The 15,591-nt window shown below is 40.9% G+C and overlaps 1 protein-coding gene across 1 annotated transcript in view; it reads right to left on the bottom strand.

The window, feature by feature from the left end:
• The window catches only part of ARID5B (AT-rich interaction domain 5B), a 256,101-nt gene that overhangs the window by 49,504 nt on the left and 191,006 nt on the right, over positions 1 to 15,591 (bottom strand). Inside the window, exons 6-7 of the mRNA XM_084845367.1 lie at positions 5,536 to 5,737; positions 714 to 766 (exon numbers count right to left, since the gene is read on the bottom strand). Coding sequence (XP_084701493.1) covers positions 714 to 766; positions 5,536 to 5,737 — 255 coding nt within the window. The remainder of the gene's footprint in view (positions 1 to 713; positions 767 to 5,535; positions 5,738 to 15,591) is intronic.

Raw genomic sequence — 15,591 nt, 5'->3', positions numbered from 1 at the left:
CATATTAAAACAGCTCTTTCTTCTCATTTCAAGATCTTAATCGTGGTTTGTTGCTCCAATATTTTATTGGTTTGGAATACATGCTGTAAAATCCACAACCATCAAATTTCCCTGTGAGCTAAAAATAAAGTGGCCATGTCAGATATGGTTAGTTGATAAAAAGCATCAAGAGTGTCTCCCCCCCCCATCCCGCACTTTATACTTTAGATAACTTCCTGTTTATGTGGCACTGATCCTTGTCTAATAAAGATCTTTTACCATTCACAGTAAGGAAAGATATTGCACCAAGCTATTCCTTAATGGACAATGCTGATTACTTTTGAAAGCATTTAATACATTTCCCATATTCAACATGAACAGATGTCAGGGACTATGCCAAGTGAAATTTTGTTTTATGCAATCTTGGCTTGTTGTACAAGAATAGCCCTTTCTCAACATGGGAAAAAATTACAGACCCAACCAATTTCCTTGACAGGGGAAGAGTTACATATGTTTTCCACTCAGAGCTTTTTCTTTTCTTTTTTTTACAACAAGTTTACAGTTTTGCCAAACCTGGAACTAATTGGGGCTGTTTCCAAAAAAGGCCCAATAAGCCCAAAGTGTGTATACTGCATGATAGTTTCCTTTGTGAGTGTGTTTGAAAAAAAAAAATCACCAAAACCAGGGGAAAGTTAGATTGCACTTTTTTTCATTTAAGTTACTTAAACACTTACTGTTTCATATCCTCCCAGTTTTTGAGCAGCTTGAAACATAGTCCAAAGGTTAACTGTTAGAGGGACAATAAGTATTTAGATAAGCATTGCATTAACCAACGTCTTTCAAAGAAATGCAAATCAAACAGTTTTTTCTTTTACAATGAAGCAAAAAAGATAATGATCACATCCACACACACACAAAGGTTTAGAAAACACACACACAAACAATCTGCAAATGACATTTACTTAATTCAAAGAATAAACATTGGGTTTGCACATATGCCATTCTTTTCTTTAAATCACAAGGGAAACATTCTATTGAGATACAGTTACAGGTAGAAAATAAATGATTACTGAGCTTAAATAATTTCCAGGATAAGAAACAAACAGCATTTCTTTTTAAAAATAAATAAATTTAGCTTTGTTTTATATGTTCCTATATGAAACAATCATGTTAGTTATTCGAAGTGAGTATTTCTTTTAAATGTGATCTAGCTAATGTAGCAATAAACCAGAGTGTACACAAAGCAGTCATTGATTACGCAACTATTCAGTGCCACTCAGATAAGAGACTTTGGCTGGGATCCAAAGATCCTCTTCCGCATGAGGAAACAGGCTTCTACATGTGGAGCAGCTATTTTCTTCATGCATGCAGGGTGAAGAAAATCAAGATGCATCCAGACTGTGTCTTCCATATACGAGTAGCGATGGCAGGAAATCTGACAGCTGCACCCCAGCATTCTCTAAGCCATCATAAGACGTCTCTCAGACGTCTCTCATCTCTCAGATCTCTCAAATAATACTGCTTTATTTGCATCCCCCCAAATGGTTCTGGCTCCCTAGTAACTAGAGGAGTTGCTTGTGCATGCACAGGTGGAAGCCTGTTCCATACAACTACTCTTCACACATCACGTGCAAGAGCCCAACTGTATTTGTTTTCTCTTCCAAATAATGTACACACTATTCGACAAATGGTTGTCTAGTGGTTATATGAACATATTGCTGAAAATGTAAGGAGCCTATTTACTTGACACCAACAGTTAGCTCAATGGGTTCAAACCTCGTATCTTACAGCGAGCACTTTCCACATCAACCTATTGAGGAACCCCTGGGATCTATCTATCATGGGAACTCTGCATGTTGAAGAAGATGCGGGACAAAACTCTAGGATGTACACTCAATTCACCCAGAGCTCTTGCCAGGTCTGTTGAGCCTCCATGAGTAATGAGAGTGAGTACTGACAGTGTGCCCTAAAATACATTCAACACTCCCCTGCAGCTGCACGTTTTAGAGAGTAATTTGTAGCAGATGGGCAAACAGTCCTTCCTTCAGGGAACTTGTTCATCGTTATTTATGTTTTTACAAAAGAACCCTTGATAAGTTTACAAGGAACACCAGGGTTCCCTTGAACATAGTCTAAGGAACCAGTGAGCTAGCCCATCCAGTTGTGTGACATTTTGAAAAGCTCAGTGGTAAACACCCAGGAAAACTCTGACTGTCCTACAGACTAGCTTGAATGTATATTCTGGCAGGATTTGGCCAAAGGCAAGCCTATGCCCTGGCTACCCTGCAAAGCATGGGCAGGACTATAAGGAGGTGGAGTTGGAAACTCAGAAACAGTTGCTGGAACAATAGTTTATTGCAGGTTTCCCCAACCTGGTGTTCTCTAGATGTTTTAGACTTCAGTTCCCATCAGCACGGCCAATGGTCAGGAATCCCAGGAGTTGAAGTATAAAACATCTGGAGGGCACCAGGTTGGGGAAGGCTGGTTTGATTGTATAATGTCTGCATTTGTATCATAACTCTTGACATTTCGCTTCAAGTATGGAATTCAATGTCTCCATCAGATTATTGATAATTTGAACTTTATAGTTTTAAAAGTGCAAGTTTCTAGTCATTGTGGTCATGGAGGTACATTTTAGACGGCAATAGGAGAACATCTGTGAAAGCTTGAAGCTAGAGAAAGCCCTGTGAGAAACTTCCACTGGTGGGGGCAAGGGGAAAAAACATTTATAGCTCCCTTTATTTATTTATCCCTTTCCATGTACCGTAGACATGGCTATCTTGTATCTCCATCACAACAGCTTTCCCTTCTTTCTTGCTGACAGCCCTGTTTTGCAGTTAGCACAGAATATATAACAACCATGTATACCAAAGTTTTAAATCATTTCTATTACTGCTGAAGTGAGCGTCTAATGAAGCTAATTTGACTGACACAATTAGACTGGACAGCTTGTAGAATGTTTACAATAGCGAACGCCCTTAAGCATCCATAGTGCCAATTCTCATGGACATTTTAGAATGGCTAACTAAAGCTTGGTCCAATACAGGTATGTGATAAGGGAATTTGCAAATTCAGTCTTTCTACATGATGTGAATGTCACGACTATTAGAACTCACATCAAAGATCTAACATAGATAGACAGAAAGATATTTTGATGTGACAATATTTTCCTGTATGATAATGATATATTTTGTATATGTCCGTGCTTTAATTTAATTGACATTGTTATTTAAGTTTTAAATTAAGAGGGAAAAGTGCAAATCCTCAAAACACTTTATAGTATTCTATAATGAGAGGTATAAAGAATGCAGTAAAAATCGATTCAGCTGCATTTTTGTCTCCCTTCCCATTGTTCTGCCAAGCCTCCACTATCCCATGAAAGAGCTTCTTATACCAGGCCTGTATGAATTGCCTCTAGAATATTACATAAATTATGGGTGTTCCCCAGTGAGTAGTACTCATTATTGAGCCAGATAGCAGAGCAAAGAAAACTCACTATACTTATTTACCAACAAAGGAATTATAGTGTCTAAACCGGTTCTTCCAACTCAATGCAGTGTTTACCCATGTCAAGGTAGACAAATACAGTGAGTAATCCTGGCTTTAAAGTGAGAAGCTCAGTTACACTCGAGTAATCTTGCTGAAACATACATGCAGCACTTAAATACTTGCAGGACTGGACACATGTCACATATTGATGAATGTCAACCAACCCAGTTTATCTCAGCTACATGTTGCAGAATGATCTCAACCTAATATTGGATTATTGAGATCCAATAATTCCCCCCACCACCATCCTGCTTTTTCAAATATGTCTCTTTATTAGGACCATATAAGAAGGGAAAAAAACACATAACATTAAACACACACAGACACACACACATTCATCTCAAAACATTATAAATAAAAAGCCTCACTGAATCCTGTACTCTCCCCCTAAGCTATCAAGAGCGTGGCTTAGGCCTTGATTTAATCGGAATCAAATGCATAATGCAACAAAGCTGTTCATAGTACATTAATTTTACTTCTATTTCAAGCAGCCAGCTTCTCAGGCAAACATTGTAATCATTTTGGAGTTATATAAGTTTTTAATGGCTGCTAGAGGTCTGTTGCAATCAGTGTCAATTGCTATTAGGTATGTAAATTGTTATGTAAAACATACAGGTTTGACATTCTTCATCAAAATAACATACGGCTTTAATCGGGGGAGATAGGTTTGAGCAAGTAATATTCCCAAGTAAGGCATCCTCCCTTTAGAATAATTTAGATATCTTACAGACTATTAACAACACACCTTTTATACTTTGTGGTGTTCATTATTCCATGTTATAGAATGTTTATGCAGAATTTAATTACAGTTGCATGTTCTCTATCAATTATTGCTTTACAAACTGTGACACTCAGAAGTGTCCATTCGAAAGCAATTCTTAGCATTGTCTTTTGTGTTTAAACAGATCCTGTCTATTTTTATAACCTGTTAATTATGATCTCTAAACCCTATGCCCTCTCTCACCAACTTTCTGGCCATCTTTAAATAGTTTAATATCTGCGGGTCATCCCCCCCCCCCGCAAAAAAAGCAATATGTGGGTACAATAAAAGTATGCCATACTGTTAATTCAAAGAAAGACATCAGCTGCAGTTTATATCAGAGAGAGAGAAAACAGGAACCTTTTGAAAATGTTTATTTCTGGTCACTGGCAGTGTATTTTAAAATGATAACAGTGTAGTCCTATGCTTGTCCACTCTGAAGTACATACCACTACATTTAATGGGGCTTACTACCAGGTAAGTTGGTATAGATTGCAGCCTAAATTTCCAGGAGCAATTGGCCAGAGGGAAGAGGCACTATAAGACCTGCAGTAGAAAATGTATGGCCAGATACAAACACATTGGGTTGGATCCAATGGTATTGTACAATCAGCGGAAGGGAACATGCTGACAGAATGGACCCCCCTCCCCCAGGACACCCCAAATATGCTCCAAAGGATGGCAGGACCTTCTGCAGCAGATCTGGGGGGTGCAGGGGGGGCTACAGGGGGGAAGAGACGATGGGGAAGTCCCGTTATGTGAGGGGAAGTCCTATTGTATCACGTTGGATCCAACCCAACGACAACTCTTGCTTTAAGAGCCCCAGTAGGTATGTATGTCTTTTCCTGTATTTTATTGTCTCAGATCCAAAGATGCAGTTCTGCCTAAGGGAGCTTTGTGCTTATGTTTTTCAAATAGCATCCCCCCATAACACATGGCAAACCACTTTGTAAACTGAGGAGACTTTCAAAAGTAGTTTACTTTATGGCATGGGGGCCTGCTGCTCAATGGTTTAAAAAGGCCAAAAAATCCCAGTGCGCTTTCCAAAGACCTCAGGCATGGCTAAATAGCCCTTTGGATGCAGACCATTAGTTTTATAACAAGTGCACAATGCAAATAAAAGGAGAAAGAGAGATCAAGAGGGCCACATCAGCTCACAAAGTTGACCCTCCTTACCAAGCTAATCAGACCCAGAAGCCAAACTCTTCTAAAAGGTCAACCCAAAACAGAATGAAAATTCTACTTACTCTGCTTAAAACCGAGGTAGGGTATTCGTTCAATTGGTGTTTTTCTTTCTTTCATATATTTATAAAGTGCCACAAGGAATGCCTGTTCATCTGCTCTGCATTCGTCACCTACAGAGACCTTTGATTTATTCTCACTGGAGCCCTTTTTACAGTTGTTGTTATTTTTGGTTTTGGGCAAAGGCAATTTAGCCTCACATTTTACCTGGAAGAAAAGAGGAGATGCCAGATTAGATCTTGAAAACTGCCTGATCCAGACTTCATTCCCATTTAAAAGATAACCACCTTCAGACCCATTACATCCTCTTTTTCTCAGACTGTCAAGCTGCAGTGTTGTTGTTGTTTTTAACATTAATGCTCTTGTCTGCTCTTTAGTCACAATATTTCCAAATGGTCACATCTAGAAAGGTTTGCAATGCAAAGAGACAGATGCCAGACCTGCCTTAAATTTACGGGAAGGACACACTCTCCCTTTGTTGCGGATGCACCAATAACTGTCCTATAACGCAGCTATTCATCACATTTTAATATGACCAAGAAACAGATCCAGTACAGGCTTATGTTGATAGGAGTTGCCTTGACTGTCAGGTTTAGCTGCTCAGCCAACAGCACTTCTGTACTTTCTCCCAAATAAATGAATGGTTAGCAGTTCCACCCTTATGGGGGAAGAGGAAGTGAACTGCACTTGAGGACATCCCATTGCAGTGAGTCTGGAGAGATCCTACCATGCAACAAGGTGAAAAATTTACGGGGATAGATGAAGGCAGGAATTGATGTCTGAATGGTGCAGCAAGACTATTCAAATGTGTTGGCCCTTGCATGGGTCATTTGGTGTTCTGCTTCAGGCAGCAAAATGTCTTGGGAAAGGGACAGCCATATAGTGCACAGGTCCTTGGGGTGGTGCACTTAATTGTTACATTGCACCTGCAGGCACTGCTGCTTACATTAAATGTCCTGGCCAACACTGCCCTCCCTCCACACACCCTTGCCCATCATAATGATGGGCAGCTTGCTAGTTAATACACTGAAAAGCCAGTTTGCAAGGCTACGTCATATTCTAGCTGCACCACACCAAAAGATGGAACCCAGGGTGGGTGGGGCCATGCAGGTTGGGGGTGCATCAGTCCTCCATGGCTTCCACTGAGTTCTGTGGGGCAAAATACAAGGGCTTCTTCTTCAGACATGGCTGAGAAGTAGACAAACCCAGCCATTCACCCCAGGTGCTGGTTTCGCTGATTTAGCTCCATCTCAGCCATGCACCTCTTCACACAACTCTTCACTTTCTCCCATATAAGTGAACAGTTGCCATTCACCTATATGTAGAAACCCTTATGCACCTGGGGCCACTGTTGGAGCAAGACAAAACTTACCCTCCAGCCTAACCCTGGCTAGCTTGGCCCTCCCTCATACAGATCCTGCAGGGTCTGAGTTCAAGGCATTGTTGTGGGTAAAATGCAGAGAGACACACTGTGCCATCCCAGGGGTGGGGGTTTGCAAAGAGGGGTTAACTCCATTCTCAGTGAGTTCCATATAAATTGGGGGGGGGGAACATGTAACCCATGGGACAACTGCACTCCCCCTCCAAAATTCACCAGTATGTAGCAAAAAAACCCAACAAACCCCTGGCAGTTTGCTGCTAAATTTTGGCGGCAAACCTCAACAGAGGCAGAAAAGAAACGAATTCAGCTTTACTTGCCTCTTCCAGCCTCTGCTGTGGTTTGATGCTGAATTTCAATAGCAAACCGCCACATTTTTTTTGTCAGTGGTAAAACAGCAGGAGCGAAGCCCCGGGGGGCTGGAAATTGGCCCCCAGACCCTTTGATGTTTCCCACCCCTGATATAAATAAACTAAAAATGAATAAGATTGTTGGGGGAGGGGCAAAATGTGTGTCATTCCAGCACTGGCCCCATCAGTAGGCAGAGTGACTCAAGCAGCAGATGACAAGAAGCACCAGCAACCCCCCCCCCCATTACTTTTGAGCTGGCACCCGGTGCCGATGCGTGCTGGTCGTTGGCCTGGGCTGTCTGTGTCTGACCTAGCTGTCTTCTCCCAACACCAAGTGAGCAGAGGGTCAACCAGCCCAGCCTACACACTCCAGCAGGCATCACATGTTCACATGAATTGCTTTGCTCACATGACACATGCAAGTGCTGCTGCCGCTGCTGCATCGTAGTGTTTGTTTGGGTGGGCAGTGAGTGGGCACAAGGAAAGGCAAGTGAGCAACACTGAGATGGTGGAGAACAGATCTCTGTGTGCTACGTGACTGACTCTGCGCCCCCTGAGCTATCCTGCTGCTCTCAGGTGCGGTGGCAGACACTGTTCTGTCACGAGCCTTGAAGTAATATCCAACTGCCAATCCTGTTAACCTCAGGCAGCAAAATGTCTCGGAGCCCTGTTCTCACCCCCAATAAACTGTGCGGGTCACCAAGGGAAGGGGTCAGGTTTTGCTCTTGTCCCAAAGGTATTCCACAGTGCGCCAGTTTACTTTTCTGCCATTCACTTCCATGGTGAAAGGGGACCACATTGCAGTGGGAGCAGAACTCAAGCACCCTCACAGATACTGGAGGGCCAAGCCTGCACCAGCAGGAACGATATGGTGGATGCACTAGGGTTCGTGTCTATTTCTGGGTAGTAGTAGACACACATGCACCAAGGCAGTGCTGAAAAGCAAAATATCCTTTTCCTGTGCTGTTGCAATAAAAGAGCAACTCTGGCCTCACTTATATCAACAAACATTTATGGAGATATGGAGGGTTTTAAAAAGCCAAAAACCTATGTTTGGATCAGAAAAGATGGTTGAATATGAGATCATTTCAAAATGGACCTAAATTCCCCGGACATTCTATCGGGAATATCTGTAACACCACATGCAGCGATGGCCATCTTTCTCCTGGACTGATTTTGGTTTACTGGATTTAGTGGACTGCCATTAAAGGAAATAAAATGGAACGTTAATTCTGGCACTTAAAAATAAAGGATATAAGTTGCATGATTCTGTATATTCTTGAGTATACAAAACTTCCATCAAATCAAACTTCCATTCTATCAAACTGCAGGTCAAGCCCCTGCTATGATCAGCTAGCCATGTAATTTTGTAATGCACAATCAACCATTTTTATGTGATTATTTGTAATAAAATACTCTTGTTAGGGGAGATGGAGAGGGTTACATGATCTATTTTGGAAACCCTTTTAAAAAAATTATTGCTATGTAAAAGAGACCTTTGAAGACTGCATAACCTAGTGGGAAAACTTCCTTCATATGTTAAGAACTGGAGCAGTTTTTCTATAAACAAAGTATCCAATTTCAATGTCTTCGGGTGAGGCATGAACTGCTTGTGTTTAAACTGGGCAAGGAGCAGGGTATATTGAGGTTGGAGTATTTTTTAAAAAGCTGCTAATGTGACATATTCCAAAATGTTAATTTCTTTAGATTTATTTGAAGAGGAAATTTCTAGTCCTCATGATTATGGGAAGTAACTTGAAAACAATTGTTTGTGCAGATATTCCTAAAGGCCTGGAAAACTGAGGGATTCTCTTTGGGGCTTCTATCAGTTAAGGAGGGACCCAATTTAAATATATCTTAAAGGATACATTTATAGTGGTACTCAACCATATCCACAAACTGATTGGGACTATACTTAACTCACATTCAGGTAAATAAGGTACCTTCAGTGCTGAGAGAAAGAGTGTACGTGTTTTGTGGGCATGCGTGCGAGTGAGTGTGTGCATGTGAGTGTGTGTGCATGTGAGTGTGTGTGTGTGTGTGTGTGTGTGTGAGAGAGAGAGAGAGAGAGAGAGAGAGTGTCTGTATACTTCAGAGCCAAAATTATTTAACAATTGCAATTTATAAAAAGCTAGTCTACAAAAAAGAAACAAGTGGGAAAATCTATGCTGGGACACCCCTTTAAATTAGATGAGGTGCTACGGACAATAGATATGCTTGGACTCACTGCTCTCAGGCACTTTGTCAAGATGGTGGTTTAGTGCTGCTCCGAGAGAAAAAGGAGTGGTAGAATAGAACATGAAGCTTGGGAGTCCCTCTTACCATCCCAATGTGAATTCTCTCCAAAAACCGAGGATTATGAAATTCTGAGGTGAGGATTCCAAATTGTCAACTCTGCTAAAAAGGCAATTGAACCTGTTCATTTACTGAGACCGTGATGAAGGTTGTTGTTACTCCCATTTTACAAATATAGATCTGTCACCCAACCCAACCCTTCATTTTAGATTGAGGATTTTAACATAGATCTCCCATGCTTAGCATCCAAACCCTAACATATTTACATGAAAGTAAGTACAACTGAAGCCAGTGTGATTTAATTTGACACAGACAGAAGGGGACTGAAGTGCAAGGCTCACATCAACCACCTATTCTTTCTTTATTAAAAAATATATATATTCTGCTTGCTCTTGTTATATGATTTTATGTGTTTCCTCCAACATGCCCAGACCTGATATTAAGAAAAATATTCTTGATATGCTGGTTTCATTGTCAGAATGGCCCCAAGGTGTGTGTTTTAAAGAACCATGGTGTAACCCCTAGCACATCAGCATCATTCTACTGAACTATGCTGTAATCTCTACATTTAATCATCCCTCCTGCCCAGAGCACACAATGCGTTTGCATGTTCAGCAGTAAACCAGTAATCTGGGCTGGTTCGGTGTCACTGAGGAAGGGAGATGGGCTGCATCCTCCTCCCCACCCCAGTGCCCCTGGCATGGTCGCTGCTTATCTCCAATCTCTCATCAGAGATGGAGGTAAGGGAAGAGATTCCCTTGCTTTGTTTACAAGGGAATCTCTTGCTTATCTCTGATGAAAGATTGGTGAAAAGGGATAGGAAGTGCTGCCGTGGCAGCAGATGAAAGGGGGTGGGGTGTCTGGTGGGCCACACTTTTTGCACCCCCATGCTAAACCATAATTTTTACAGCTACATACATGATAGGAGTCCTGCACAAAGCACTGGCACACACACTCCTCCCTCTCCTCTCTTTCTCCCACATCAGTGGGAAGAGAAATAAGACAGAATTCGCTTCAGCAGATTCCTAGGTTCTTGTCATGTACTAACCAGCAACTATGGTTTAACAAACTAGACTCTGTTTTAAACAAGCCAGCAAAAAGAACCCAGGGTTTGTTGTTGGGTTGTTTAGCAATTAATGAGAGTTTATTTTAAACCACGCTTCCTAGTTTGACAGGAATCTGCTAAAGTGAAACTGAATTCTGGTTTATTCCTATAGCCAGTCACACAGGAGGAGGAGTGTCTAAGCCTGAAATTTTGAGGTGCTCCTTTCTGACCATACACATAGCACTAAACCATGGTTTAGCATTATGTGTGAATGCAGCACTGTCTTTCAGGGGAGGGGGGTGTCCCAGTATTGTTAGTTGGAAAGTTATTTAAGGTATGTATCATTTGAGGTTTGTATTTCATTGTTTCCACCAGTTTTTCCCATCTAGGATTTATATTTTCCTCCTAAAACCTGGGAAATGTTCCTTGATCTGGAAGCCATTTTTTAGACCCTTTCTTCTTATACAAATGCCCCTCTGTCCATGTCTAGCCTTGTTTTCCAGACAGTTCAATACAAACATCAATAGACATGGATAGCTTAAATATACCCAGTAAATGGTGGTGGTGGTGGGGAGATACTTATATGAAAGTAAATTAATGTCAATAGTACTTCTTTGGTATGACAAATGAGTTAATAACTGAAACAAAGTATATGAAATTGGTATGGTGCTTGATTCTTGGTAGTAGTGTTAATGTGTCCAAGGACATCAAATAGTCAACAGTCAATACTCCAAAGCAACTATCTTATAAGTTACTTGAGAGTAAGTTCCATTTAATTCAGTTGGACTTGCTTCTGAGTAAGCATGCATAGGATCAGATTGCATATTTTAAAACAGAAAGGGTTCTTAAAGTATTTCCAGGGGAAATTCGCAGACCGTGGGAAAGACAATAGGAATTGCTACTGTGACTAATGAATAACTTGGACTTGGGGAGTCAGAACTGGGAGGGGGACAGAGATTGGTTCTGGTTTAGATTACGCTAGTTAAAGTTCTGCACACATCCACTAATGTACACACAGACAATTTACACCATCAACTATCAGAATATATCCCAGAGTTCTTATTCAGTCTTTTGGAATCAGATCAGTAGGGATTTGCATGGTTTGTGCTATTTGGATTTTGTGGTAGCCAGAAGGCATAAAGAGCTGGACAAAAAGCATGGAAATTAAGAAGGCGCCTTCTTGGACACATTTTCTAGAGAGATTTCAGTTCCGTATATCTTACCCATAGTCTATAATTGTTTTCATTACATATGAAGTTGATTCACACAACTTTTCTCACCCATGTAGTGACCTTTATGTAGCGACCTTGCAGAGGATATCTCTGTGCACCTCCATCTTCTGAACTGCTGCACACATATTTAGATCCTGGGGCTGACACAAGTTCAGCAAACTTAAGGCTGCAATCTTAAGCACCATTTACTTGGTAGGCTGTTCCACTGAAATCATTCGTAATCGCTTTCAAGAGAACATAGTTGAACTATAAAAAGACCTTTGCCGTAACTCAATGTGAGAGACCACAGCTTGGTGAAAGAGCATTTACTTTGCTCCCTGGGTCAATCCCTGGCATCTCCAGTTACAAGAATCTCAGGTACGAGGGCTAGCAATGAGACCCTGGACAGCCACTAACATCCAGAATAACCGGTCTTTCACTAGAAAAGCCATTGGTAGGACTCACTATAAGCCTGAATATAAGACTCACTATAAGAAAGCTCCTTATAAGTGTGCCAAAACTTGGCCTGTGACCTTTCTGGTTGTTGTGCAGAATACATGTGTTCTGCACATTTGTGTTGGCTATACCCTTGTGGAGTGTGACTCAGTTTTCTTATAACTGCAGAACAGGACCAACATGTACTTGAATTTTAGTTAGGCACCTGCCAGCAAATTATGCTTATTTTCTCCTTTATTGTCAAGAACCACCCTGAAGTTTCTGATGAGTCAGGATATGGCTGTTTTAAAAGCTAAAATAAATAAATAAATCCCATACAAACAAATATGCAAATTAGCAGCAGCCTTCACACTACATTCCCTTCATGGCCCTTTCTAGTGAACAAGTTACCTAGCTCTTCCTTCTGAGATAAAAATAGAAATCTCATCTCCCAAACATGAGTTCCTCCTCCTAACTTGATATATGCCATATTGTATTCCTGAAGGCATAACACAAGGGCATTACAGGAAGAGCAAAGCTCATCGGTAAGAGCAACAAATCGGTCTTATGAGCATCTGAGATCCCTAAGCACTACACTTGAGCCTTAGGATAATAAAATACAGCACTGTAATTCAGTTATTTAAAAGGCTGACCCAGCTGGAATTATTCAGACCTATTGAAAGAAAACCAAATGCCTTTGTACGGTAGGTAATAAAGTCCACAGAATTATTTGCTCACAGATAAAGGTAAACAATCTGAATGAAACTGGAGTCTTACTAGCTTAAAAAGCTTTTTGCTCAATGACAGCTTAAAATATGATATTTAACACCTGGGCATGGCCTATGCAGGATGTGCAGCCAGAATTCAGCCAGGATCACTAGTGGTTGCTAAGGATTTTGGAGTCTTATGCTGTCACTTGCTCCACATTTTGCCTGCTGGGCTCCAGTAACAAGTGCTCAAATTGGTGGTTTATCAGGGGTGGGCAGAAACTAGATCTCCAGATGTTTTGGACTTCAACTCCCAGCATTCCTGGACATCAGCCGTGCTGGCCAGCGCTTCTGGGAGCTGAAGTCCGAAATATCCAGAGAGCTACTTTCTGCCCACCCTAGATTTAATGTTGCCAGCCAAAGGCCAATATTCAGCGGGAGACTAGCCTGGCACTAACAAACGTTGCCAAGTTGATAAAATATTTGAACTCCTGCTTCAAATAATAGTCTATCAATTTTGAACACCACAAGTCAAGCAGATAGACTCCAACGTGAAGCTCTGTGAGAGTGCCCAATCATGCAGAGAAGGCCCAGCTTGGATGACTTTCTCCCCCATTTTTGAGGGGAAGAAGCTCAAAAACCTCTTGTGGAGGTTTCAATTCACAACTGACGCTTTCTACATGACAGAAGGGAAGGGCTTACACTGCTCCTTCTCCACAGTGTTACAGCATCACCGCCAACACAATGCATGAACCAAAGGCAATGGGGTTGATTATGACATGATTACTGCTCCCAAATAGGATACAACTTCATTATTCATTCAAGGATGTTCAGCACAAGTTTCAATATCCTGGCTAGGCTAATGAATGATGCAATTTATTCATTTGTTTAGTTTCTAGCCTGCAGAAAGCAGGTTACAATACACTAAATAAAAACAAGCAAACAATTAAATATAGATATAGCCAGTACAACTCCATAAAAAATACAATAAAGCCACTTAATGAAAATATATTTTCACATTTCTCCATAAACCTCCTGAAACAACAAGGAAGTGTTTATCATGTGCTAAGCTAAGGCTTCTAAGTAAGTGAACTAGGCAGGTCTTCAGAACAGGAATAGGGAACCTCTGGCCTGCAGGGGTTTGGGTTCCTTCTGCTCCCCAAGCTCTGCCCCCTCCCCAAGACCCACATCCTGGAGGCTACGAGGAGCTTGAGGAGAAGGCAGGGAGAGGAATCCCCATTGTTATCTCCACTCAGAAGGGAATCCCCTGTGTGCAGCTCCCCCTCCCTATAGTACAGACGGAGGAGAAGGGTTCTACAATGGTACTTCTGCCAATAAGACATAGCCAACTTCATGTCCAACGGTGGTGGCACATTGAGAAAAGCCTTTCCAGAAGATAGGGGACGAGAAGGGATATGTGGAATGGATGAATGGACAAAGCAATACCAAGCAGATACCTCTCATATCAATAAAAGGTCAGCTTTGTGGTTGTTTTTAATGGTCCTCTGACATGCTGTTTTATATGTAGAGGATACTCTGCTTAGAATATGTTTAATATTTTTTATACCAGGTTGATGAAGGGCAAGTTGTGGAAGGCAGATGATAACCTGTCCTTTGAGCAGTTTAAAAACATTCAACAAAAGTAGAGCATCTGCACAGCAGGCTCTTTGAACTTTTATGCACGCCTCAGCAATGGAAACCTGAGAAAGTCATATAATGTTTTACAGAGTTTCAAACATCAAAAATCAGTTTTTTAACCAACATCTCTTTAAAACATGACACCAGTAGATCTTCTTACATACAACAGCCCACATAAAACTGAGTAATGTAAAATTAATTACAAGTTTTCATTATTTTAACTTTCAGGTTTGGTTTCTGCAATCACTGCGTCAATATGTTAGAATCAGTGAAATATCAAGGAGACAACTATAATAATTTAATCACAGTAAATGTGACACAGAATATAACACAGCCATTTGACCTTCTTAAGCCTCCCATCATTTCAAGACATTCAATATGAATACTGCCACCTTCACCACCTCCAGCAAACAAAGCCTAAACACCATAAAAAGTATGAGAGGTAAGATTTATTTATTTATTTATTTATTTATTTTGTGAACCGCCCAGAGAGCTTCGGCTATTGGGCGGTATAGAAATGAAATAAATAAATAAATAAATTTATTCTACACAAAATTCTCTGTATTCCCAAAAGGGATATTCACAACCATGGTAAATTTTCCTGTAGTTAAAGTATTTTCTAAATTATGGAACTTTTCTTTGACAGGGGCAGATAACCTTGCAATCAAGTTGCCATTTGTCTTGTCCAAACTGTATGAGCCAGGACTGCCAAAAATGTTTACTGCAGGGCCTTTAAAAATTGAATGGCAAGTGGATTTCCTACCACCCCAGGATGGAGATGAAATTATTGAAAAATCTTTATCTGATACATTTCTGTATACAATGCGCCATTTCCAAGGATAGATGCCCTGGCAGAAAACAAAGTTGACAACCCTAGATCACACAATTTGGACAAGACAAATGAGTTGATTGGAAGTAGGCACTGGTGTCTGAACAGCTTTTAAAATGTACAGATCGAAACATCAACCTGAAGTACACACTGGCAAAATAGGTATTACATCA

This window comes from Heloderma suspectum, chromosome 3, assembly GCF_057233095.1.
Source record: "Heloderma suspectum isolate Gila_16-S chromosome 3, 16-S_ref, whole genome shotgun sequence".
NCBI lineage: Eukaryota > Metazoa > Chordata > Lepidosauria > Squamata > Helodermatidae > Heloderma > Heloderma suspectum.
This window is presented reverse-complemented; position numbering and strand designations above follow the sequence as displayed.